Source organism: Paramormyrops kingsleyae, chromosome 11, assembly GCF_048594095.1.
Source record: "Paramormyrops kingsleyae isolate MSU_618 chromosome 11, PKINGS_0.4, whole genome shotgun sequence".
Taxonomy (NCBI): domain Eukaryota; kingdom Metazoa; phylum Chordata; class Actinopteri; order Osteoglossiformes; family Mormyridae; genus Paramormyrops; species Paramormyrops kingsleyae.
Window position 1 is genome coordinate 7029125 of NC_132807.1, and position 24130 is coordinate 7053254.

At 39.0% G+C, this 24130-nt stretch overlaps 1 protein-coding gene and 1 long non-coding RNA gene across 4 annotated transcripts; one reads left to right on the forward strand and one right to left on the reverse strand.

The window, feature by feature from the left end:
• On the forward strand, nucleotides 1-24130 carry LOC111844971 (uncharacterized). Its single transcript, XR_002838515.2, has 4 exons — nucleotides 1-421; nucleotides 3758-3820; nucleotides 9858-10026; nucleotides 22703-24130. It is a non-coding gene; the product is annotated as an uncharacterized lncRNA (long non-coding RNA).
• On the reverse strand, nucleotides 1070-10607 carry fgf7 (fibroblast growth factor 7). Of its 3 annotated transcripts, none has more exons than XM_023813936.2 (4): nucleotides 10425-10607; nucleotides 9372-9936; nucleotides 3693-3799; nucleotides 1070-3538 (listed from the first exon to the last, which is right to left on the reverse strand). In XM_023813936.2, the coding sequence occupies exons 2-4, from the start codon at nucleotides 9655-9657 to the stop codon at nucleotides 3320-3322; spliced, it is 612 nt and encodes a 203-aa protein (XP_023669704.1). In that variant the 5' UTR covers nucleotides 9658-9936; nucleotides 10425-10607; the 3' UTR covers nucleotides 1070-3319. The 3 variants fall into 3 exon arrangements, with proteins under 3 accessions (XP_023669704.1, XP_023669703.1, XP_023669702.1); XM_023813935.2 differs by lacking the exon at nucleotides 10425-10607 and adding an exon at nucleotides 10152-10352; XM_023813934.2 differs by lacking the exon at nucleotides 10425-10607 and adding an exon at nucleotides 10085-10352.

The window sequence follows — 24130 nt, forward strand, 5'->3', positions numbered from 1 at the left end:
TAGAAGCAAGGAACCGAACCGGGCACAGAAAACGAAATGGAGGAAAAACTTATATTGTCCGTGTCTGAGTTCCCAGAGCTATATCACACAAGCGTAGAATCTTTTTGAATGCGAAATATACATCGTCGCTACTGACCGCGAGCCAAAATGACAGGAGAGAGTTTTGAAAACCACGCCTACTCTGCGCAGAAGCCTCGCGGCGAGCACAGCGTATGCCGCGTTCGGTCTGTAACCAGCTTTAGCCTATTAAGGACCATATAAGCCTGATTAAGGGTAGGATTGGAATGAAAGCATTCTGGCATGTGGGGCGCCAGGAATTAGGATTGAGAACCACTGTTCTAAGGTAATAGTGTGTAAGTGACCACACCATAAAAAGATACAGAGAAGACTTGGTGCTTTGGAATGCTCCAGGGTAGGAAAGGTAAATTACCCTGCTGAAAAAACAGCACAGATCATCATGATCTCCATGCTGATTCGGTGCTGGTTACTTGCTGGTGTACAGTAGCTGGTTGACCAGCGTAGCTATGCTAGTCTGCCCTCACAAGAAGTTTGTCCATCCGCAATATTTTATTAATGGTCCACCAGCACTAAAACACAGCATATGCTGGTAACTAGCTATGCTGCTCTATTCTGGTTTTCCTTTATTTGCATCTTTGTACCTTTAAGTACATCAGAATTATTCTTTATTATTATTGCAACTCCCCATCTTGCCCTCCATCGCTTGGGGGTCAGAGCACATGATCAGCTAACGTGCGGCGCCCCTGGATGGGGGGGGGGGTAAGGGCCTTGCTCAAGGGCCCTACTCAAGGGCCCACAGACATGTGACCGTTCTGCCGAGGGTGGAGCTAAAACCAGCAACCTTCTGATCATTGGTACAGAGTTAAGTTTTCCTTAGAAATGCTTGTTGGGTGTGAAGTATTCGTCGGTTTATATTCTAATGCCATGGATGATGTACCCTTCTGTGTTGTTATGGTCTGAACCTTCATCTGCTTCCTTTAACGGCAGGGTGGATCCTATATGTAAGCGATATCAGGAAAAACAAAACCAGGCATGTTTCAAACATCTTACGCATTTTATATTTTATATAAATTATATAAATAATATAGAACAATAAAGAATAACACGGATGTATTACCATCGTCAGGAGAAAATGCAGCATTGTATTATACACTGAGCATATAATGGCTTTGAAGGATTTCAAGTTGTGAGAAGCATTTCTTTACATTATTATGAATGAGATGACCCAAAAATATAATATATAGAATGCAGGGACATGATGAATAATGTAAGGTGAATCTTTATAAATATAATGTAAACTAAATTGTGATTGGTGAGATCACTGATAGACATCAACAGTTTCAGAACATAATTGGATGATATTCACTAGGAATTCTGTGAGAATGAGAATGAGAATCAGGATGCATGGAGGGCTTGACTGAGCAGTGCTCATTCTGTGAGAATGAGAATCGGGATGCATGGAGGGCTTGACTGAGCAGTGCTCATTCTGTGAGCATGAGAATCGGGATGCATGGAGGGCTTGACTGAGCAGTGCTCATTATGTGAGAATGAGAAGCGGGATGCACAGAGGGCTTGCCTGAGCAGTGCTCCTTCTGTGAGAATGAGAAGCGGGATGCACAGTGCTTGACTGAGCAGTGCTCATTCTGTGCGAATGAGAAGTGGGATGCACAGAGGGCTTGACTGAGCAGTGCTCATTCTGTGAGCATGAGAATCGGGATGCATGGAGGGCTTGACTGAGCAGTGCTCATTATGTGAGAATGAGAAGCGGGATGCACAGAGGGCTTGCCTGAGCAGTGCTCCTTCTGTGAGAATGAGAAGCGGGATGCACAGTGCTTGACTGAGCAGTGCTCATTCTGTGCGAATGAGAAGTGGGATGCACAGAGGGCTTGACTGAGCAGTGCTCATTCTGTGCGAATGAGAAGCGGGATGCACAGAGGGCTTGACTGAGCAGTGCTCATAATGTGCTGTCATGGAACCTTATCAGCAGCTTCAGGCTCTAATGCGGTAGAACTTAACCACAGCTGAGTTAATAGGGCTAGCAGCTATTAAAAAGGCATTACACGGTTATTATAAAACAATAAAGCAGGTATTGCTTGTATTTATAAATAGGGGTTACATCTGTTTTGCTGTTATGATCCAATTTTGACCATTATCTTTATATATATATCAGTATATATTCTTTCACTTTAAATGTTGAGTTCAGAATACACATTCTATGAAAAAGCAAGTCCAGCTTGTTTACTTTTCAGTAGTTCCTGCAGCCAACCATTATATAACAAACCATTGTAGAGTCAATTATTTTTTGAATACCTGATATATTATTAAACCATTCAATGCTGCTTGACTAACACAGTATAATAGAGTTTGTCCAGTGATGGACAAAATGTCAGAATATATTAACTGCTGTGTCTCACTGTTGGTGTGTTTCAATTTTGTTTAATTTCTAAAAATTATCTAGTAATGGAAATAATAGGACTAATAAAGAAAATAAAATTATAACTTTACAATACTCATAATTGTCAATGCATTGTCTCCTATCGAATTTAGTACTGCAGTGAAATTTTGGCTTAGTAGTACCTAATATATAGAAAAATAGTCATATGTTTTGAATTTACTTCCATGCATATTCTCTTAGATAAAAACACAGCTTGCATTCATTCATACAGGTACAGCTGTAGTTTGTATAATGATGGTTCAATAAATGCTAGACAAAATATCTGATGTTTACAGAATACCTGTCTCCAACTCCAAATTAGTGCAGATACATATAATATTGAGTGACTTGGCAAACCCATAATAATATTTGTATCATGATTATATGTGTGTTTGTAGATTTTATTTTACACGTCTGCTCCTGCCACCTGCCCCTGGTACAGATCATGCTGGTGGATAAGCCTTTACCTAAAATGCAATTGGGTGGACCCTGTCTAGCATCAGTGCACCTCTATTATGCATATATTGTGTCAGAATTTATCTTATATTTGTTACATATACCGACTTGTAAACAGGGTGCTATGATTTTCATTTGGTTGTTTGCACTTAAAGTAAATAAGTAATCTATAACATCTTCATTTGAAATGAATAAGTTCTCAATGAATCTGTCTAAAATCTGTGAAATGTGTTATCTGTAATGAATTACTATTCTTCTCATAGCATTAATGTTTATTAATGTTTATTTAGCAGGTTGGCGTTAATGCGATGGAATTGTGCATCAGCACTGACATTCAGACCAGCTGGGGTAGCCAAGTACTGTATCTCTTATTCACTGCCAGCGTTGAGTCCGCTAGACGCCTCAGTGGCTCTACTCCACTCTCTTGTCCTCTTCTCTGCACTTCATGGGGATGAAATGAGATGATGTGTTCTCTTTCCTCGTCTTCCTGCCTTTCAGGGGCCTCCCCTTCTGGGACAAAGCAATGAACATCTCTTTGCCATTTTGTTTAGTCCACTTTGCTGAAGAATAAGCGTTGAAATAGTTTTCTAGAAAGACCTCCTTAAAGTTGCAGTTTTCATTGTATGTTTTCTGAAAAGGTAAATAATCGCAGTAAGTTAGGTACCGTCTGACTTTAAAAAAATATTTATGAGAATTTCACAGTGAAATGCTGGATTGCGCACAAGAAATACACCATTTGAGACTTATTGTAACAAAGTATGCAGAAGTACTGAATGTTTCTGACCTTGCCTTGTAATACTCCTGTCTTGTTCATAGATATGTAATACTGACTTTTTACCCCTTTGATAGCGAGGATACCTCCTTCGGAGACTGTGCGTATTTCCAGGATACCTGCAATGCCATCAAAGCAAGGTTAGTAAACAAACGAACAAAAAAAACTTGCTAATAAAATGTGTCTCCCCCTTTGAGATCAGAAACCATCCACATTATAAGAACAAGTTGAGTTGTTAAATGGTTTGGGTGGCCATCCCAGAATCCAGTGCTCATGAAGTTGCACATATGGACAACAGATTAAACGCTGTATCCTGAGGGTAAAAAAAATGTCTGTTCCCATTAGCTTTGCACGCTACATTTCAAAACAGACGCTGAGTAGCTCCATTTATGGAGAAAATAAAATAATATCTTTTGGTCTATTAGTCCAGTCATAGTCCAACTATTGTAGAAAAATAATACTGGCTGTATACTGCCATTCATTGGAAAATATGTCTACAAATTCATGAAGGATTGATTTGTTAACAAGGAGTTTATTATTATCATTATTATTATTATTATTATTATTATTATTAACCCAGATAAAAGCAGCTGCCTATTCACATGACTTTTGGCAGCTGTACTTAAGCTGGTATCAATTATTCAGAGGGATTCACCTCAACGATGTTTGATAGGAAACACAAAAGCTCCAGCCATTTATTACTTCTTGAATGAAAGACAACAAAACAACTTTCTTAATAACTGAAAACATGGCTTTGGGAATTGACACAAGAATTGGGGTATTTTAGAAATTCTTGTTAATATTTATTCTACCAGCATTTTCTGGAACTTCCTTATTATTGCAACTGTTTTTAGCTGTCCCTAGAAACTAGAGGCTACAATTAGGCTTGTATTAAGCAACTCAAAATCTGTCCTTGTAGATTGTCTCTGCAAACTGAATTTATGATCAGTGTAACACATATTTTAAAAATCTAACTCCCGCTGTAAAGGGAAATTCTTTGCATACATTATACCTCAGAGTCAGACAGTTTACTGTGAGCTGCTATTGGAAATGTAGATTGGGTGAGTTTTACCCTCAGGTCTAAAAGAACTTCCGTGGATGGTTTCTGGACTTTTATGTCTGACCGTGTTTTATGTGCAGTACTTGTTCTTCTACATTGGGAAGCAGCACAGATTTACACTGCAATATACTACAGGGCCTGTAGTTGGTTATAATTAGTTGTTTGTTTGCTCTTATTCTGTATAATGGGTTCTGCCCCATTTAGATGATGTACTGGTTTGTGGATATTGCTTCTCGCGTGAGTGGAGGGCTGACACATGAATTATGCAGTTTCGGATTCATAGTTCTGAAATGCCATATAACACAAATGACTGGCTGGCAGTGTCTTCTTCAGTGCATTCTTTTCTCATCCTATACACTGGGTGTCATTTCTGATAGTTAGAGGAATATCTGCCCTTTATATGATTACCTGAGGCATTTAAAAATATAGCTGGGGTGGCTTGGTGCATAGTACTGTTGTCTTATACCTCAAGGGTTGGGAGTTCAAATCTGCCTGGAGGGTTTCTTTGGCATCTCTAAATTGCTTGTAGCAGTGATTGTGAGTGTAAGTGTAGGCCTCTCTGTGCCCTGCAATGTACTGGGATCATGTCCATGGTGTTCCCCCTGACTTTGCCCTCACTGTCTGGGATAGGTTCCAGGACCACATGTGACCTTTTCTGTAGTAAATGATTGGAAGACGGATGGATAAACAAATAGAACTATGAACTCCTTTAGGACAGTAAATATTTCCTGCTAACACCGATGTCCAGATTACCCTGTGATTGGTTAGCAGAGCACACAGTTCAGTGATGTGTAGCAGCAGAGCTTGCTTGCCTGCTTTGTGCCTCAGTAAAAGCTTAAGGTTCATCTAAGGTCACTGTCTTTAAATGCTGTCTAAACTTATAACATTTTGAATTAAGTAATGAAGAGATCCAGATGCGTGGCACCTCCTTTGGCACTGAATCTTCAGCAAAATTACTTTGGAACCGTGGGTCAGCCAATATCCTTCTGTATAAACTGTTTCAGATTTAAAAAGCACGTTTACAGCATGTAATTTGCTATAATCTCAACAGCATATTATGAGCATCACTGTGAAGTTCATGTTTTGTTCTTCTGTTAAAACAACCTGCTGTTGTGATTTATGAGAGGGCCATAAACGTAAGGAGAAACAACACTTTGAAATGGCTGAATTTATGTAATTCCCCTTTTTATTTCAATTTTCAGTTTTAAAATATGTTGTTGAAATAATAATTCAAGATTTTGGTTCATATATTAGTATTAACAGTATTAAAACATTAAGGTATAGCGATGGCACTATGTTCTCACACCTCGAAAGCCTTGAGTTTAATTCCTGCCCAGGCTTTGCGGCTGTGAATCTTGCATCTCCTCCCTGTATTTGTGTGGGTTTCCTGTCGCAGTCCACAAACATGTGGTGTAGATCGGTTAGTGTCTTTAAATTGCCCTTAGTGTGGAACTAGGGGTGAATATGGATCCAATGATGGATGGGCGTCCTGCCCAGGGTGCTTCACATGTCTGGTGCAATTAGCTCCATGTTCACTGAAAGGCTGATTTGGATGAACAGTTATGGAAAATGCATGGATTATGACGTAATAATCATTGACTTTCAATATAAAAGGCAATGTTATAACATTAGGCCAAATTATCCAATAAATAAAAGGACTGCACAAAAACAAGTAAAAGAAAAATTGCTCTGTGGATTGAAGAAAAAAAAAAAATTTTCTTTGTCTCTATTCCCGAAACCGCATTTTTAATGTAATTTAAACAAGACGAGGGTAAAAGTTCCAGGAGAGAATATGGCTACTGCTGCAGACGTTTCAGGCCAGCCAACACGATGTTGTACAAAACGGGGCACAATTCGGGCTTCCCCTGAAGCGCAGCGTGGTACCTCTCTATGTTTTAGCAACTGTAACTGTTTAGCTGATACAAGGAGACGCTAATGCACACACGGGCCACAAATGGCATTCAGGGAGCCCTAATAAGGTTTTAACCAGCTTGAACAAATTTAGCTTAGCATGCTGTGCTGCCCCAGCCACTGGTTGACTCTGCTATTTGTGACTGATTCGTCATTTTCTGTCGCTCGAGTGGAGTTGATATCGTTTACATCTTTTATATTGGTGAGATAGTAGTGAAAAACCACAACTGTAACTCTGTAGTATGTGTTCTATTATTATTATTATTATTATTATTATTATTTTGTTCAACCCTTTGGAATGGTGTTCATGTTCAATGTCATAAGACTATCAAGTTAACCAGTAGGCCTACATGTATTTCAAATACCAAGAAGGTGTCATCTTTAATATGACGACTATAGATTCAGGCAGGCACGAATTGTTCATAAATCAGTGTTGTTGATGTTTTTACTGTATTTGCTATGTATGCCTTTCCCAGACAGAAACATATGTTTGTAATTCAGTACATAAATCAGAACAGACACTTTAATTGGTGACTGAAATCCAGTTCATTATCTGCAACATATCATGGCTACATGTCAGCTTGTTTTAAAATGATTGTTTTTATGCTCTTGGTTTTGTCTGGCTGGTATTTCCCATGAAAATTCATTCTGGTTTTTTTTTTTTTTTTTTTTTTGACAACAGTTTTTAGTTAAGGTGAGAAGCGATTTGTTTGAATCAGACCCTCGAGGGTACAGCCCCAGTGACAAGTAATTATACTCCCAGAGGTACAAATTGGTACTTTTTTCCTGACAGTGTACAGGCTGTCCGTGCGCTTCTACAAAATTACATACCTCATAAATTGATCGTAAACCCATCCCCCTTTTCAGTTAATTGATGACAAGAAATGCGTTTCTGCAATCCCAGTTCTCTGGAAGGCTGCAATGACTCAATCTTTTTCCCATGTTTTTCATTTGGAAATGAACCTTCCCAGACAATCAGGACAGCCAGATCAAATATTAATAAACCCGCTATTCCTTCAGCAGTTTAAGCAGGAAACATTGAAAGTTTCTGCTAGTTGAACATTGGCACTTTTTACATGTCCATCGATTTAATACCAGCCTATTCTTCATTTGCCAGTGTGTAAAATAAACTCAGCCCTAAATTTACACGTAGACTACTAATTCTAATTCATTATTTCTCATTTTACTAATTTTCACTGGACAGTGTATTTAATCTATTTAAATAGAAGCAATCACTGAATTATGACACTTTTTTACAAATAGCCCTACGTATCACTGCCAATTTTGAAGTTATACGAGGGTTTTCGGCTCATTACTTACTAAAATTTGCTTATTAAAGAAACAGAAATTCACTTTGATGATTTTTAATGATTAAATACAAGTAGTAGTAGATGTAAATGTAATACTTAATCCCATTTGCCTGGTATTTTAGCTTAACACTATAATCCTATGCACAGTTAGCTGATCTCATAGATGTGCTTTTTCTGTGTTTTTGATACCTGCATGTGCTCCCATTGTAAGACCCGCCCCATCTACACTTTTCGCAGCTTTTCAACAGTAATTTCCAGTTTTGTCCCTCTGCACTGTGTAATCATAATATATTTGGAAGCTTAGAATGGCAAGACAAGAGTCTGTGATGTTCGTGGGCCGTCCATGGGTTAGTGTGTTTGACTTGCCGTGTTAGCTTTTTTTATTTGTACTTGAGTTATGTCCCGTGGTGTGTAGTAATCTGTAGAAAGACCATATACGCTCTTAACCCCTCACCCTCCCTTTTCTGCAACATTTAAAAGTTACAAGTACTCCAATTGTATGTGTTTTTTGCTATGGTGAATTCACTAATGATTTTTACAGAAATGCATATATTGGACTTGTATTTAAAATTTATTCTGAACTTCATAGATCATCTTGTATTCTACATGCAACCTAGCTACTCCTAGCAGCCTAAGTAACTTGATACGATTACGACATTTATCATGAAGAGACAACGAAGATGAATGTGGCAGTTGGAAACTGCAGATGCTACGCATTCTCTTGCATACTCAGGCAGCAGTTACGACCTTCGTATGGTTTTTATCAAAACCAAAATCCTCAAAATCAACCCTAAGGCTAATATTGTGTCATGGTCTGGACACGTGACTCAGCGGTTTAACTTGATCTTCACTGACACTTGCAAATATGACACAATCTGTTAGAGTTGGGACTTGCGGCTTTACAGGCTTGTTTAATTTATTGGGACCTTTGTTTAGACTGTAAAAATAATACTTTGCCAAGCGAGACACCTGTTTTCTTTTACCGCTGTCATTTTTCTTGCCTGTGATTAACTTAAGAATATCGTACTATAACTGTGTCACTTATATATATAGGACTCAGTATAAAAATGTCTGTAAGCAAGGCAAGTCGAAGAATGCATTCAAACTGAACTAAAGTTATTTACCCATTCAGTCAAATTAATACATAACACAACCAAACATAACACAAGTTGACAAATTAAGCAGTTGGAAAACATACTAATAATCAAGAGCTTGAAATGTGGGTGCCTAGACGGCCTGATATATGAATAAAAACAATGTTATGTTATTGCTGGAGTTCTGTTGTTCTTTATGTAGTTTTGCAAGTAACATATATAAGAAACCGTAACTGACAAAGGCTACCAGTCTGTAACTATGATGACATTTTTCTTACAGGATTGCATAATGAGAAGGCATTGGTTAGGTACTCACTGTAGCAGTTGGTTGGATCTTGAGTTCCGTTAATATTGCCATAGTCATCGATTGTGAGAAACCATTGTGTTCCACTGAAAAGTTGCCTGACTCTTACATCCCCTCCCTCCATATAATCGTAATTTCTCGTGTGCCTCTCATGTTTGGAACAGTTCATAATTGCAGCCAGTTGCTCCGGAGTCCGATCACTGCAAGCTAGACACATACCGCTCAGTAGAAACATGATGTGCAAGTACAGTTTGGAGAGCAAAGTTGGCAGCTTCCATTTCAGCATCCATTTGTGCATTATAATGCAATGCAACGGGTATTTACGAACAACATGCTGAAACGTATGGGGAATCTCAGGCCAAAGGGTCCTCGACCCAGCTTCCTCGATTTACAATCTCCTCACGAGTGAAACTGCGAATGCTGCTCTTGCTCCCTTGGTGTGTTTTTTCGTTCATGGGGTTCGGAGGAGTCGCTCGTATGTAATTCTCTTCTGTCCAGAGTCCTAGGACATTGCAGCCGGTTCCACTGCAGGCTGAAGGATGCGCCTTTTGGGTTGGCAGTCTCAGGAACGGAGGATCTGCAGGATTTAGAAAATGACAGAAGAGCAGGTTTGGATGACTTGTTCAGACCCAAGAAATCTCCCCTGCAGGTGCTACAAGTTTAACAGGTACAAAAGTGGAAATCAGCCCGACCGATTGTAATGAATTAAAACCACTGTGACTTACTAAAATATCAGATAGATATGAACAGGGAAACATTGGATTTAAATCTCTTCTGTCCTGGTTTGCTCACCTCATACTTGTAGTCTAGCCTTTATAAACACGGACACTTTTGCGGTGAACTAAACACTCTTCTTAGAACTGCCCACATTTGTCCTGTTTAGCGGTCTGGACTGACTTGAGGCTGCCAGCACCTCCCTCTTTTGCCTGCATGCATGCAGACCTCACTGCGTCTCACTAGCGATTCTCTTCACTCGTGAACCACCCTGGTAGAGCATTTTTAAATAAGCCTTGGAATGTGTTCCCGGCTTGGGAACAGCCTTTCGGGAGTTTTTGAGTGACTTACATGCCGTAAAGGATGAGAGCCGGGCATATTGATATCCGTTTCCCCCTCCCAAAAAAAAAAAAAGTCGCACTTCACAAAAGCAATGAGTATATAAAGCTTCCTGTGAGCTGAGGCTGTAATTACTCTCACAGTTGAATCGCTAACTTGGGAAGCATTGCTCTGTATGTCCTCACCCTGTGCGTAGATAAATGCATTGTGATGACCTCACTTCAGACCAATTACTTCTTAGCCAGTCAGCTGTCACTTGGATCGAGTATGGAGAAAAAAATCATTTGTAAGCCTGCCAACAGTCATCAGAGGGAGCTACAAACTTGTGAAATAGCTGTTAGTGCTATGATATGTATTAAGTCTGTCATTCAATTGCATAAATACACTTTCAGGCACTAAAAATCAGTCACACTCGACTCATAGCAATTATGTATTGTGTCTCCTTTGTAGTATGAGGTAAAGATATTCATCTGTATGAAATAAGAAAGAAAACTAGCTGGGAAAACAATTTCATCATGCCTAAAATCTGTGTTGTGTTTTATAGATCGGTCATGTTCCACAGCTGTCAAATATAGTCTTTCTGTTTTACTGGGATCATTGTTTGGTCACGTCACAATATTCAACAGGAATGACAACACAGAACTATTAAGACAAAAGAAAATGCTAAAGATTTTTGCTTTTAAACTTGTCATTTGGTGATCAGAAAACTTGACTCTCCAATACAGTGAATAATTCAAAAATTCATTCCCACAGAGATGTGCAGACATTACCCTGTAGTGGCACAATTTCTCTAATGACATGAAATAAAATGAGTGGTGGTAAATCCTTTACCTGTTGAATTGATACTAATAACTATAATGTTTAAAGAATCCTGCAGATGTGTTCAACCCATTTGTATTAATTAATAACAAAGGAGACTGAAACAGATAAAGAACAACATTGTTTTCATGAATGAGTTTATATATATATTTTTAAAATTTAAAGTTCCCTTTCACCTCACAAGTATGAAACTCACCTCGCTATGCCTGCAGTAAAACCTAGGGGAAGTGTTCAGAGGAGAGGACATATTATTCACAAAGAGGTAAATATATTGGAGGTAAATATAGTATTATTCATAGAGGAAATATATAGTGCAGAGGCTCAAAGTATGCCTGATATCTTCCATTTTTTTATCAGCGTTTCCCAATCCGGTCCTCAGGGACCCACAGCCAGTCCACATTTTTGCTCCCTCTGGGCTCCCTGTCAGACAGTCCACATTTTTGCTCCCTGCTGGGAGTTGGGAAAGGACAAAAACATGGACTGTCTGTGGGTCTCTGAGGACTGGTTTGGGAAACGCTGTTTTTTATGACCAAAGCCAAAAAAAGTCATACATTTCAATTGCACTTGTATATAAAAGCTTGTCTAAGTTCCCATCTAAAACCATAACTTATTTTGTGATATTTTCTATTAAGTAAATATTTGCACAGGGCTTTACAATAATGTCAGTTAGGTCATTCATTTTGTAATTTTTCTGTAATAGATTTAGTTGGAGGAATGATGCACTTGGTACAGGAAGGAGAGTGTTTAAACTATTAGCGAAAGATAGATATGATGTGGAGTATATTTCTCGGAAATCAAAACTTTTGCAGTGCTGAGGAAATGAAAGTAGTCACGGGGATTGTGATGTGTCACCTCATTGCCAGGACAGTATGAATGAAGACAATACTTGTGAAAATATACATGCAAGAGTATTTAAATGACAACCAACAAATATACAGTATATTTGTCTCTTGTTTGAATGATGAAAGTAGAAAGCAGTGTACTACTAATTGCTGCTGACAAATGGGTGATTGAGAGTTCTAACAAACTGACTGTCAAACAGACTCCCTCTCTATTTCAAAAGCCCTAAAGGTTTTTTCTTCACTCTTCCACTGCATCACTGTAATATTTCCCTAGTAAAAGTTCTTACATGTGAATCAATCTGGGACAGAACAGCGAGGAATGTAGGCTCTTCTTAAATCGAATGTTTCAAATTTACTTAATTATTTGAATTGCTAGAGAGAAATGTAAAATCCAATTCTAACAACTGAAATATTTATCTGATCTGCCAAGTTTAAGATAGGCCTACTTGAAATGCACAGTTTAGAACTGGAGCCCAAACATATATTAGAGAAGTACATATTTTCTCCTTTTTAACATGGTAAAATTGGTTGCATATATTTATGCACAAAAATATAAAGCAAACATAGCCTGAATAATCTGTTTTAATGTCAAATACTGGCACCCTTTTTGCCAGAATATGTCTTAATTAACTTGCAAAACTTTGGTGTCAAAACAGTAACTTAATACAAGAATTCTGAGTATGTCTACCAAGACTAGATGATAAGTTGCCCACAAAAGCAAAACAATGTAGGCAATATATTTAAAAGTGTGGTGGCATGCATTGAATTCTGATCGTTTATCACTCCAGTATCATATTCTCATACATTTTTAATAAACGGGCGAGACCGTTTATGTCACGCCTTGGGCATGATCCCGTAGTTCTCGCATTCGTTGTTGATAAAGACTGGAATTTTAAAACTTAGTTTTTTTCTTTTAATTGACTGCCGTTGTTAAACCGGCTCACAAGATTAAATACTGAGCGCAGTATTTAGTGACTGTCCCGGGATTTCCATGGAGTCCCAGCATGCACGCTTCTCCTTCCACTCTCCAGCCCTTTCTTTCCACTGACACAGCAGACCCGTGCTGTTAAACTGAGCTGGGTAAATGTTTCGGAGGTTACCAGAAATTCTCGGTCCTATCAGTCTATTCCATGCTATTGCATGTGCTTTGAAATAGAAATACAGAACTGCCCGTTTTGTGTACCGTGATATTATTGCAGGTGTAGCTGCTGTTTTGCATGCTGGCCTGTATCTTGGAGGTGGTGTTGAAGGACTTCACTAGCTGTTTACTTGTCACTTGTCACTGTTTAAGTAAACCTGCACAAGTTTTCGGTTAGACTGTCATGCTTTAACTGTAGGTATCGCTTCTATTTTTTTCATAAATGTTCTCTATTTTGTTTCACCGCGTATGTTAACGTTTCAAGCAAAATGCAAAAAAAAGTATATAGACCTAAACATGAATTTATTGAACAGAACTGTTAACTTAAGCACAAGCCCAACCTTTTAGGATATTTTTCTGAAAGGTATGTCTCTGTTTTCCTGTTCAAAATCCTCTCTGTTATGCATACATATATTGACGCAAAACCGAATCATGTTTAAGGTCAACCTATTCTTAGACCTCGGTCTTAAATTGATGTTTTCCAAATGCCAGACTAATTGGTGTGTGCTGGTTTATATTTCACCTCATTTTAGCGATAGGTAATTACGTGTAATTGTGCTATAATTAATGAGTAAACACAAACCAATACCTACCAAGGAAAGCAGGGCCCTGTATCAGGAAGCTGTTTTTGGGTTAGTGAGGAAACTTTGTCACATTTAAGGTAGTCCAAGCTAAATGTAAGGTGAATAAGGTAAAGTAAGGTAAAGTCGATTTAAAGTACACTCAGAAAAAAGGGTAAAAAATTGTATTTTGCTTGTTACTGGGACTGTACCCTTGTAATTGTACCTTTAAGGTACAGAAATGGACTCTGAGGAACATCCCAAAGATACAAACAGCATTAATGTACCATCGATAGTACAGAAATGTTCCTCAGAGTCCATTTCTGTACCGTACAAGGTACAATTACCTACAGCTAAGGGTACAATTGGCAGACCCCTGAGGGTACTGCCCCAGTGACAAGCAAAAGTACAGATTTTTACCCTTTTGTCTATGAGTGTAGGATACCTTAAATTCGATAAGTTGTGAAGCTAACCAAGAAATCTTGCTTTGTGATACAGGCCCCAGGTTTTTAAAAGTGTGAATACGAGATACCTGGATAGCTTTTCCAGTTTGCTTCATCTGTCCCAGATCATTACGCCACTTAAGCTAGAGGAAACAGCACAGCATTCCACCTGATAAAAGGCAGTTACATTGTGCTCTCAATTAGCCTGACATGGTTAATCTGTTTTAATACACAGAGGTTGGCCTGCATTACCCGCACTACGTTTTACTTGCGTACTTGTTATCAGAATGTCCAGTATAAAACTGATCTCAGCCTGAGTCACCAGCATTTTGAAATGTCTTAATAAAAGTTACAACCACCTGCACTCTGCTTTTCCCTGAACACGCTTTTAATGTCTTCCATTGAAGGTCTTTGTTTCCTGGTGACAGCTTTGTGGAGGGAAATTAAAGACAGGCTTACCGTGCAGGAGAAAGGCTCTGTGATGAGATCAGCCTTAAGAGTAACTTTTAAGGAACTGATGTGCTGGATCGGGGGTGACGCTGATTGTGTCTCCCCCGGCGACCAGGCCTCTCCTGGTTGGTTGTCTTTCAGACTAATGAGGCCGCTGCTTTGAAGCTCTCTTTCCCGAATCGCAAAGAGAAGTATGTGTGAAGGCAACAAAGGGTGACAGATTGTAATAGCTCACCAACGAGAGTGAGGTGTGAGGGGCCATTCAGTTTGACAGCTCCAAACTGGAAACATCTCCTTTCTCCTGTCTGCATCGTTACCCTCAGAGGAACACTCCATTCTCATACCTGTTTTTAATAGATTTTTATTTGGGTAATTTCAGCTGCATCTCAGAACAAGTTCTCCTGGTGAAGAAAATAGGCCTTGATTTGAAAGAATGTCAAGAAGCATCAGTTGTTCTTTGAGATCAATATTGTAACATTAAACATTAAAACAGTAAAATTAGAACAAATATTTCTTTTGGATTTTATGCAGTAGTTCATAAATACTAATACATTTCACATACAATGCCCATTCTGAGAAACGCTCAGCACTCTGACTTTCCTGATAAACTTAGAAAATTCATACATATCATTCTTGCTACCATCTCTGCCTTGGCTACTTGGGTACACTGTTCCTGAATAAATTCCTGGCTGCAGTATGTTGTTTTTATTTTCTGTGAAATAAAAAGCATCTCACAGATAGATACGTGCTTATTTCCAGATCCAGGCTTCCTTTGCAAGATGAAAACCAAATATTCCAATGAGTGATTACCGTGGGTACTGTATATGGATGGTAGCCCTGTATGTTTGTCTTGCAGGTTACCTCTGTATTTTGTCCTTATAACCTGATACCATCTTTAATGTAGTACATTTAAGATATTGCAGATGTAGTTCCGTATTCCTGATACCCTGTGCCCAAGGGCACCGGTGGGGCATGGGGACCCTGGCAGATTCAGGGGACCCAGCATTTCATACACCCCCCACCGCCCGAATATACCTACAAAGCATTCATTTAGGTTGTACAGTTGTTGAACCGAGCCGGAAGCATGAATTTGGAGCAGCTTGAGTAAAGAAAAATTACTCTACAATTTTTTAACAAAGCAGATAACAGATTTGTTATTGAGTCTGGGTGCATTCTGTACTTGTGTTTGTGTTTAATAATACATTGAGGCATTCTTTTCCTTACATTTTGGTCTGTGGAGACTGAACAACACAGTCGACGATGCAAAGTCAGGGTAACTCAGCTGTACAAGCTTAAGAATCATTTTTAATAACATCTTTGAAGCGAGAGATATGAATAGCTTCTGCATATGAAAACATTTTGATAAGTTATTAGAAATCGAAATTCAATTTGTTCTTTTAACTGGGATTGCAGATTGCACTTTCTGTGTTTGTTTAGTTTTTAATGGAGTCATATGAGGAGGCTGGACTGCATTACGGACAGATTTAAACTGAGGTGAATGCAATAGGGCTTAGTTAAAAATATGAACATGCATTCAGTCCTCAAGCCACCTGAGAATTCATAGATCCTAGATAATACTTGTGCAGCTGTTCAGGATCACTGTTTTGGCTGCTGTAACTAAAATCAAATATACGCTGATGTATGAGAAAAAACAAAGAGCAGTTGTTAAATAAACATTACAGGGCCTTAGGGTTTTAAAAAGAGTCTAATCCTAAAATAACTGGTAAAATGGTAATCCAGGAGAGCTCCGTTATGTATAAAACATTCCCTTCAAATGGTTTGGTTGCTTTGGTCTTGCTAAGACCCAAACAGCACCTCTGGAATCATCTTCCAGCTGAAGAGTGTGTGGTCGTAGTCTCTTCCTTTAGCGTTTATATATTATGTGGAGCTAGTGGACTGGAGAGTCTTGTGCACATGTATCGTGTGATTGAATGAGGGCCATGTTAGATGTGAGTGGCTAAAAAGGTGAAATTACATTCAAGTGCCTTAAATGTAATCACCAAAATAACCAATCACGATTGCAATAAATACCACTATATCCCACATAAGGTGGTGTAACAAAGGATTCTATTATCTCCAAGATGAAATATTACATTTCAAGTGGTAATAATCCATGCAGCAGGGTGCCCCATACCAGCACTATTGGGGTTTAAATCCCACCCATACTCTGTGAGTGTGGAGTCCTCGTGTTCTGGGTTCTGATTGGCTGATTAATTCTGCCCGTTTTGGAGTGACTTGTAGCTATCTCTGCCTGTGTCGAGAAAGTTGTTGTTCTGAATCCCCCTGAATCTCCTTAGCACTGTATGTCACTGTTGGGCTCCTTAGCCCTAAAAACTGCTCCTGGAGCTCCAGAGAAATGGACCCCAGGCTTTGCTTTTACCTGTATTTGTCTATGATCCTCATAGGAGAGTAAGATGGGATATGCAGTGATTTAATTCCGTACTTGCTATCTAAAAATGACAGTAAATGCATTCTATTCCCAGTCCAAAGATAGGCAATTAGATGAATCTAAATAGTCTCTAAATTGCCCATTATGTATGCTATAACATGCATGCCCTGCCTTATGCCCTATACTAGGCCCCCTTCCAGTTAACCCATCCTGGATAACTGGTTGGAAGATGAATGGATGTATTCAATAATCCATGTGCAGAGCAGTGTCATGTGTACAAGCATAAGCTTTCTAAAAGTCCACCTACATTCCCATCAGAATCAGGGATTACAGACCTGAGTGACTGGGCTGCTCCCTGTGCGGCCCATAGTGTGGGATTCTTTGCAGTAATGCAAGTTGCACACAAAGCAAATCTGCAGCAGAAGATACAATGATGCACTGGGGAGATGCTCCTTCTCGTTTTCAGGGGTGATCCAGCAAGTCTCTTTGTTAAGGTCTTTACAGTCCTCAGATGTTACTCGGCTGGTAGTTTATTTGCTGGTGATTTTTGCTGCATTCTTTTTAACAATAAAGGGTGCCAGGTAGGTTCACAGCCTGATGTACAGTGTTTTTATTGTTAGCTGTTTCATGTAATTTGAAAAGCACACAAAGAATAGACACTTTCTGTTACTACACAAAGGCATTTTAATGTCATTATCAATGTGAAGCTGGTTTGTCAGCTACTCAACATACCGGAATTCTGGATGACTGATCTCACAAATGCTGAAACCCAACAAAGAAACAGAGTGTGGTAACTGCACATCCTCTACAAACATTTTGGGTTACATTTTTAGATTGTGACCAATCAGGTTTTATGAGTCTTTCCAGTAAAAGCAATAAAAAGGTCAAGTTCAAATTTTAGAAATTAAGAGCTCAAGTGCAAGTAAACGAACAAGGAAAATGGCCTAAAGGACCTGTTTCAGGTGTTTTGTTTTTTATACAAGAATATGACGATTACCATGGAGTAGAAAATAAACAGCGTTCTGTTCTTTATTACCCTGACGTCACATCTGTAGATGTTTGCTTGTCTTAGTAATTTGTTCATTTATCATCCAGGGTCTTTGATGTTTCCACAAATGAATACGCTACAAGGCTTTTTAAAAGTTTGTATTGTGTTATGCAACTTTTAATTTCATTTAAAACATTCTTTTGTTTTTTAAAAAAATCTTTTTCCCCCCCATAATTAATAGATCCAAAAGCATTAATTAAACACATTTTCTTTTCTTTGGTTTGTCTCTGAGTTATAGTAATTTCAACACATTCGCCCAGATCAAGGATTTCAGACTGTTTCGTATAAGAGTTGGTGCCAGATGCTATTTAGGGCTGTATAACTGCAGATCCACCAAATACTTCTCAGCACAGTGTCTGGTACACAGGAATGTTTCTGTCAGTCTAAAAGCTGTTATCAATGTGTAGAATAGAAGCAGACATCAAGTACTGTATTTGCGTGCTCAGATTCTTAATGATGCCAGTAAGGGGCTGTAGTTTTTGACCACCAGCTGGTCACCTCCTCCATAAATGATGAAATACGGGGATAAAATATCACCAATTACCAGGGGATATTATACCAAAGGGATAAATGATAATTAACTAAATTAGGCAATAACTTGTAGAATTGGGTTTGTCATTCCACGTTTGTTTTCTTTTAACGCTTAAATACTTCCTGCAGACTTATTTTAAAAATGACCTGATAGTGAACCACTCAGAGCAAACTCATTGTTTTTGTGTCTTCCTCGTAACTATTATCGTTAATGTGACCGTCATCTTCCTCTGCAGGCCGAAATGCTTCCAGATGAAGGCTTAAGGGAGGCCGGCACTGCGACTGTTTTAGAGCTTGTTATTTTGCTAGCCTGTAGAGTATTTGACTAACACGCTATGAAAACAATTTAAAGGAACACTGTACTTTTCCACAACACAGTGCTGCTTTGAAATCAAGGTAGCCTCTGAATGGCAGGGCTTGAACTTACATGCAGATCATGTTGAATGCAGAACAAGGAAGATGTACATTCAACTGCAAAGGATTAAATTATGAAGCTGGCATAGAAAGACCCTGTCTAGCATGAACTAGCACCACTAGACTCCACACCACTCTGGTATCCCACTGAGGTCTACTTACACCACATCAATATCACTTCTACCTGTTTGTGATTTCTATAATGGCATGTGGACTGGTATTTTTGTATAGATTTTTTCCTCCCATAATTATATTTGTATGTGCAAGGAGTATCGTATAAGTTAAAATCTAGACTGTAATGTTTTGTTTAAAGCACCACCATATTCAAGTTTTAAAATGCACCACATTTTATCTTGAAAAGATGGATTGAATGTGACTCTCCAGCAAAGCAGGCATGTCTACTTTGAAAATCTGCAGAGAATGATCAGATTTTTCTTACTACAGTGCCGAAACCTGCCACATCTCTTTCTGGTAGTCCTCTGTCAGTGTGTTTATAACTTTTTGTAGCAGCAGTTTTATATAGTGATTTATTTACTTTAAAAGACATGGGGTGCACCTCATCTGACACTGAACTGTCTGTCTGCCACATTACGTCACATCCCAAATGGTGGGAACATTAGATTGCATCCGCTTAAGAGGATTTATTTGAGCAGAATTTGAAAGAGATGTAAAATGTATCCCCAGTTGTTTAGGCTATCCCAAGCCTCTCTGCAGAATTAATTTATTCCATGTACACGGGGCTCTTAGGTGAGTTTCTTGTGAATTAATTTTCATCTGCTCAGTGAATAAACAATGAAAAGACATTTCCTTGACAGGAGTATATCCCATTTACACCCAAATCATTTCAAAGAGTGAAAATAACCAGTTTTTCATGTAACTTCCTATTGAAAAGACAGATGAGCAAATCTGGGTTTGGTGGAAATGGAAAGAATTACTCCTCAGTTTCTCTTTAGGTACAGGATGTGATGATCCAGATGGAATAGGTGTACGCCATAATCCTATTTTACGCACATCCTCTAAATCAACACATCAAGATGTTATTGCAGACGGGTTACACTGTGAAATAATACAGACTTGCCAAATGGGGATGCTGTAATGGTCAGTAAATGTTGGAATAATTTAATAACCAGTTCAAACCAGTGATGCCCCTGAGATGGATCTTTAAAAATTTATATTGTATGTTTTCTTATGTAAACTTCTAGTAATGCATATAAGATGTTTAAATCATCCTTCAATTAAAAAAACCCAAACTGTAATTAGCCATGTACATTTTCATGTTACATTACTTGTTGCTTCATAATTACTTGGTCAATTTTATCAAAAACATCTTACTTCAGATGTTTAAGTGTCTTGCTTAGAGGTAACACAGAAGATCCCCCTTCTGCACTTAAAGTTGGCTGAGTTTCTTTTCTTCTCGAGCTCATATCTGGGTGTTTCATATCAGCCACATGCTGCTTACCGTTGTGGTAGAAAAATTATAAATTGACCTCTCTGAAAACAGAGAGAGTCACTTAGAATAAAAGTCTGGAGCTCTCTGTTTGGCGAGTAAAGAAAATCTCTTTTATTCCATTAATTCCAGCAAAGCGCTCCCATCACACTCTGGCACTCGATACCAAAATCACCCCAGCACACAGAGCAACTAGTTGATAAACCATAATTCCCAATTCCCAATAAGGACTTCTAGTCTCTTCTTGCCTAAGGCCTAAGACATACTGTAACAGACCCAATATGCCTCCCCTCCCAGACCTACCAATGTCCAATTTTACTTCCACACCGTCCAGCTGAACATAAATCCCAGTCACAGCTGAAGTTTGAATCTAAAATGCTTTTTTGGTACAAATTTTAATTTCATAAACTCATAAGAATGTAAGGTGCCCCAAACAGAGCTGGGTGCCCCAAAACCACACATACTACCCTGCTCCAAGCTCATTTTCCAGACTGTTAGGGTCATTTTCCAGACCCTAACAGTCATATACAGCCGCGGAAAAAATTAAGAGACCACAGCACAATTTTTTTGTTTCACTCATTTCTCAATTTATGGGTGTACGTCTGTGAACAATATATATTTTTCTGCAAACTGCAGCCTGGTTCTTCTCTGTTTCTCATTGATGAAGGGCTTCTTCCTTGCTTTATGGGACCTCAGACCTGCTTCTAGGAGCCTGATACAAACTGTCCTAGCAGTGCACTTCACAGCTGCACTTAATGTTTCCCATTCCTTTCGAAGGTTACTTGATGTCATCCCACGATTCATGAGAAACTGTCAGATAAGTTAATGATCATCTCTGGCATTAGTCACATTCTCCTTTTACCTGGCTGGTTTCTGGTCGTTCCCAGTGTCTCCTACTTCACCTTATTCTTGTGAACTGCTGTCTTAGAAATTTTGAACCTGGTAGCAACCAGCTGCTCAGCAGAAGCACGATTAAACCAGGATTTAGAAATGCGGATTTGTTTAAAAATATAGAGTGGTCTCTTGATTTTGTTTCCACGGCTGTATATATCTGACAATTAACTTATCTGAAAGTTTCTCATGAATCGTCGCATGACATGAAGTGACCTTCAAATGGAATGGGAAACATTAAGTGGTGTGAAGTGCACTGCTAGGACAGTGTGTATCAGGCTCCTAGAAGCAGGACTGAGGTCCCATAAAGCAAGGAAGAAACCCTTCATTCATGAGAAACAGAGAATAACCAGGCTGCAGTTTGCGCATATATATATTCAGACACACACCCAAAAATTGAGAAATGAGTTAAACAAAAAATTATGCTGTGGTATATATCTGTCTTGTTGACCTGGCAGACCATTTGACTACCATCAATGACCTCTAGTAGCTGTAGAGTGGAGAAAATGCTGTTTTCTGTAACATTTTATTGCGTTTTTCTATCGGGTCACACATATCACAAGCTCCACTGAATGGGTTTTGCCACAAAGCATTGTGAGGACTGCGGTCTCAGCGCTACCCTGGGAAAAACATAATCACACATTACTACCACAGTGCCTTGATTCCAGCATGACACACATTCATGTACACTGGAAAAATAAGACTCTTCCCTTTAAACATTAAAGTGAAACAGGCCAAGGCATTTTAATTGTGAAGTAAATGAACCTTTAAATTGGTCATTGTTACGAGCGTGCTGTGTTGATTGTCCTATCTATCTTTCACCACTGGTCCATATCCAGCTTGCTAATATGAATCTGGAGAATTTACCAAATGCTTTTCCATAGTTGAACACCATGGTCACGAAGAACTGTAGGATCAAAGCTGTCTTTACCCAACCTCAACGTGTCAGAAATTTGTCAAATGTTATTGCATCACAATGCTTATACCAACAAAGATTCATAGCTCTGAATAACATTGTATTCAACCTTTAGCTTTCTAACAGTATTCTCAAAAACTGCTTTAAATAAGTAAATTTAAACTGTGCACGCGCTAGAGCATCATTCATTAACTCATCCATTTAATGTCTGGTATGATATAACTAATTATATAATGTGTTCGAATATTATAAACACATGTAATATAAATAATGTACACTTTTTTACAGTAATATGTGGGATTGGGAAGTTTTTAAAGCAGAATTTGTCATTGCACTGCAGTTTGCCCCGAAAATCCATCCATAACATTTCCTGACCAGTGGTACATATGGTTTCTGTTTCAGATCTATCCGTGCAACTTTATCCAAACGTCAGCTTGGGAAAAACGATGCACAGTGATTTCACCAGAAGAGGGGACAAAACACGCCTCGTGGCTGTGAATCTCTCCGAGCGGTGCCGTGGGGATGGGCGGGGGGGGCTGCTCTTGCTTTCTAACAGGGCGCATAATTCAAACGCCTCACTACAGCCATTCTACTGGCGGACAGCAGATATCATACGATGAAAAGGATTGTCCGGACTCAAGTAAACAACAGCGTCTTTTGTATACACGATTATGCGTCTGTAAATCCTGAAGTAATGCCTCAACATCACTCAAATATGCAAATTTATAAGCCTTAAATAAAAACACTCGGTCTCTCCGATGAGCAAAGATTTTTTGTTACTTAAAGCTGTACGGCGGTACAAGTGCAAAAAAGGAAATCCCAGCTTTTTGGTAATTACTTGTGACGAAGTGCAGTCCGCGTGTCGGCCCGGCTCCGGTAGGAAGGGATGCTGCAGCTCCCCGCTGGCCGGAGACCTTAAAGCGATCGAGCTGCTCCGCGGTAACCTCTAATAAAGGGTAAAGTGGGGAACTGTGTGACACCCCCGCCTCCGCTTTTTATGACTCCCTACTTCACAGGAAACGATGGATTGACGGTCGTAAAAAGACGTCCCTTCACAAGTGCCCGACCCAACGTCAGATGCTCGTTTCGCCGGAGCGACACTTCCATGCTTTACGCACCTTTACTTTGGCGAGACGTATCAAGTTTGTAAAGTCAGTCCAAACCACCTGATGAAATATTTCTTAGAGACGTTCTTAACGAAAGCCAGAGAAGTACATGAGCCAGTTGCTTAAGTATCGGCGTCAAGACCGTGGCAACATCTGACCGACGGAATTAGTTGTTTTTATCGTGGACATAATATTTGAAAACAAAGTTTTTTTTTCTTTTCTTTTTTATAATAAAATTTACGAACACAGTTGAGTCTGCCACGAATATCAAAGCAGTTCATTTTGTCTAAATAACTGATTCAATAGATAATTTGTCAAAAGAAGTAAAATGAAGATTATGGTCCACACCTCCATGGAAATAGGATGACAATTTATCAGAGCAAGAGACAAGCTTTTAAATAACCTTTTTGGGATAGTTTGAAAACCAAATCATTATGGTATCTAAATGTTTGCGTGATTTCATAGTCTCATCATCTGTTTTGTTCTTTTTGTTTACAAATATAAGTATGACTCATATAATGTAATTGCTTTCACCATTTCTCTGTTTTTCATGGAATTTCTTAAAAGTGTCTGGCATGATGGATCATTCCCACTCAGTGGACGAGGCCGTCAGGATGAATTAATATATGGACCTGCGTATCCTCCAAAGGCCTGCTCTTACCCAGCCCAGCAGTCACAGTCGTTGATGTTTGGTAATAGTAGGGAAGAGGCCAGCTGGAGCTGT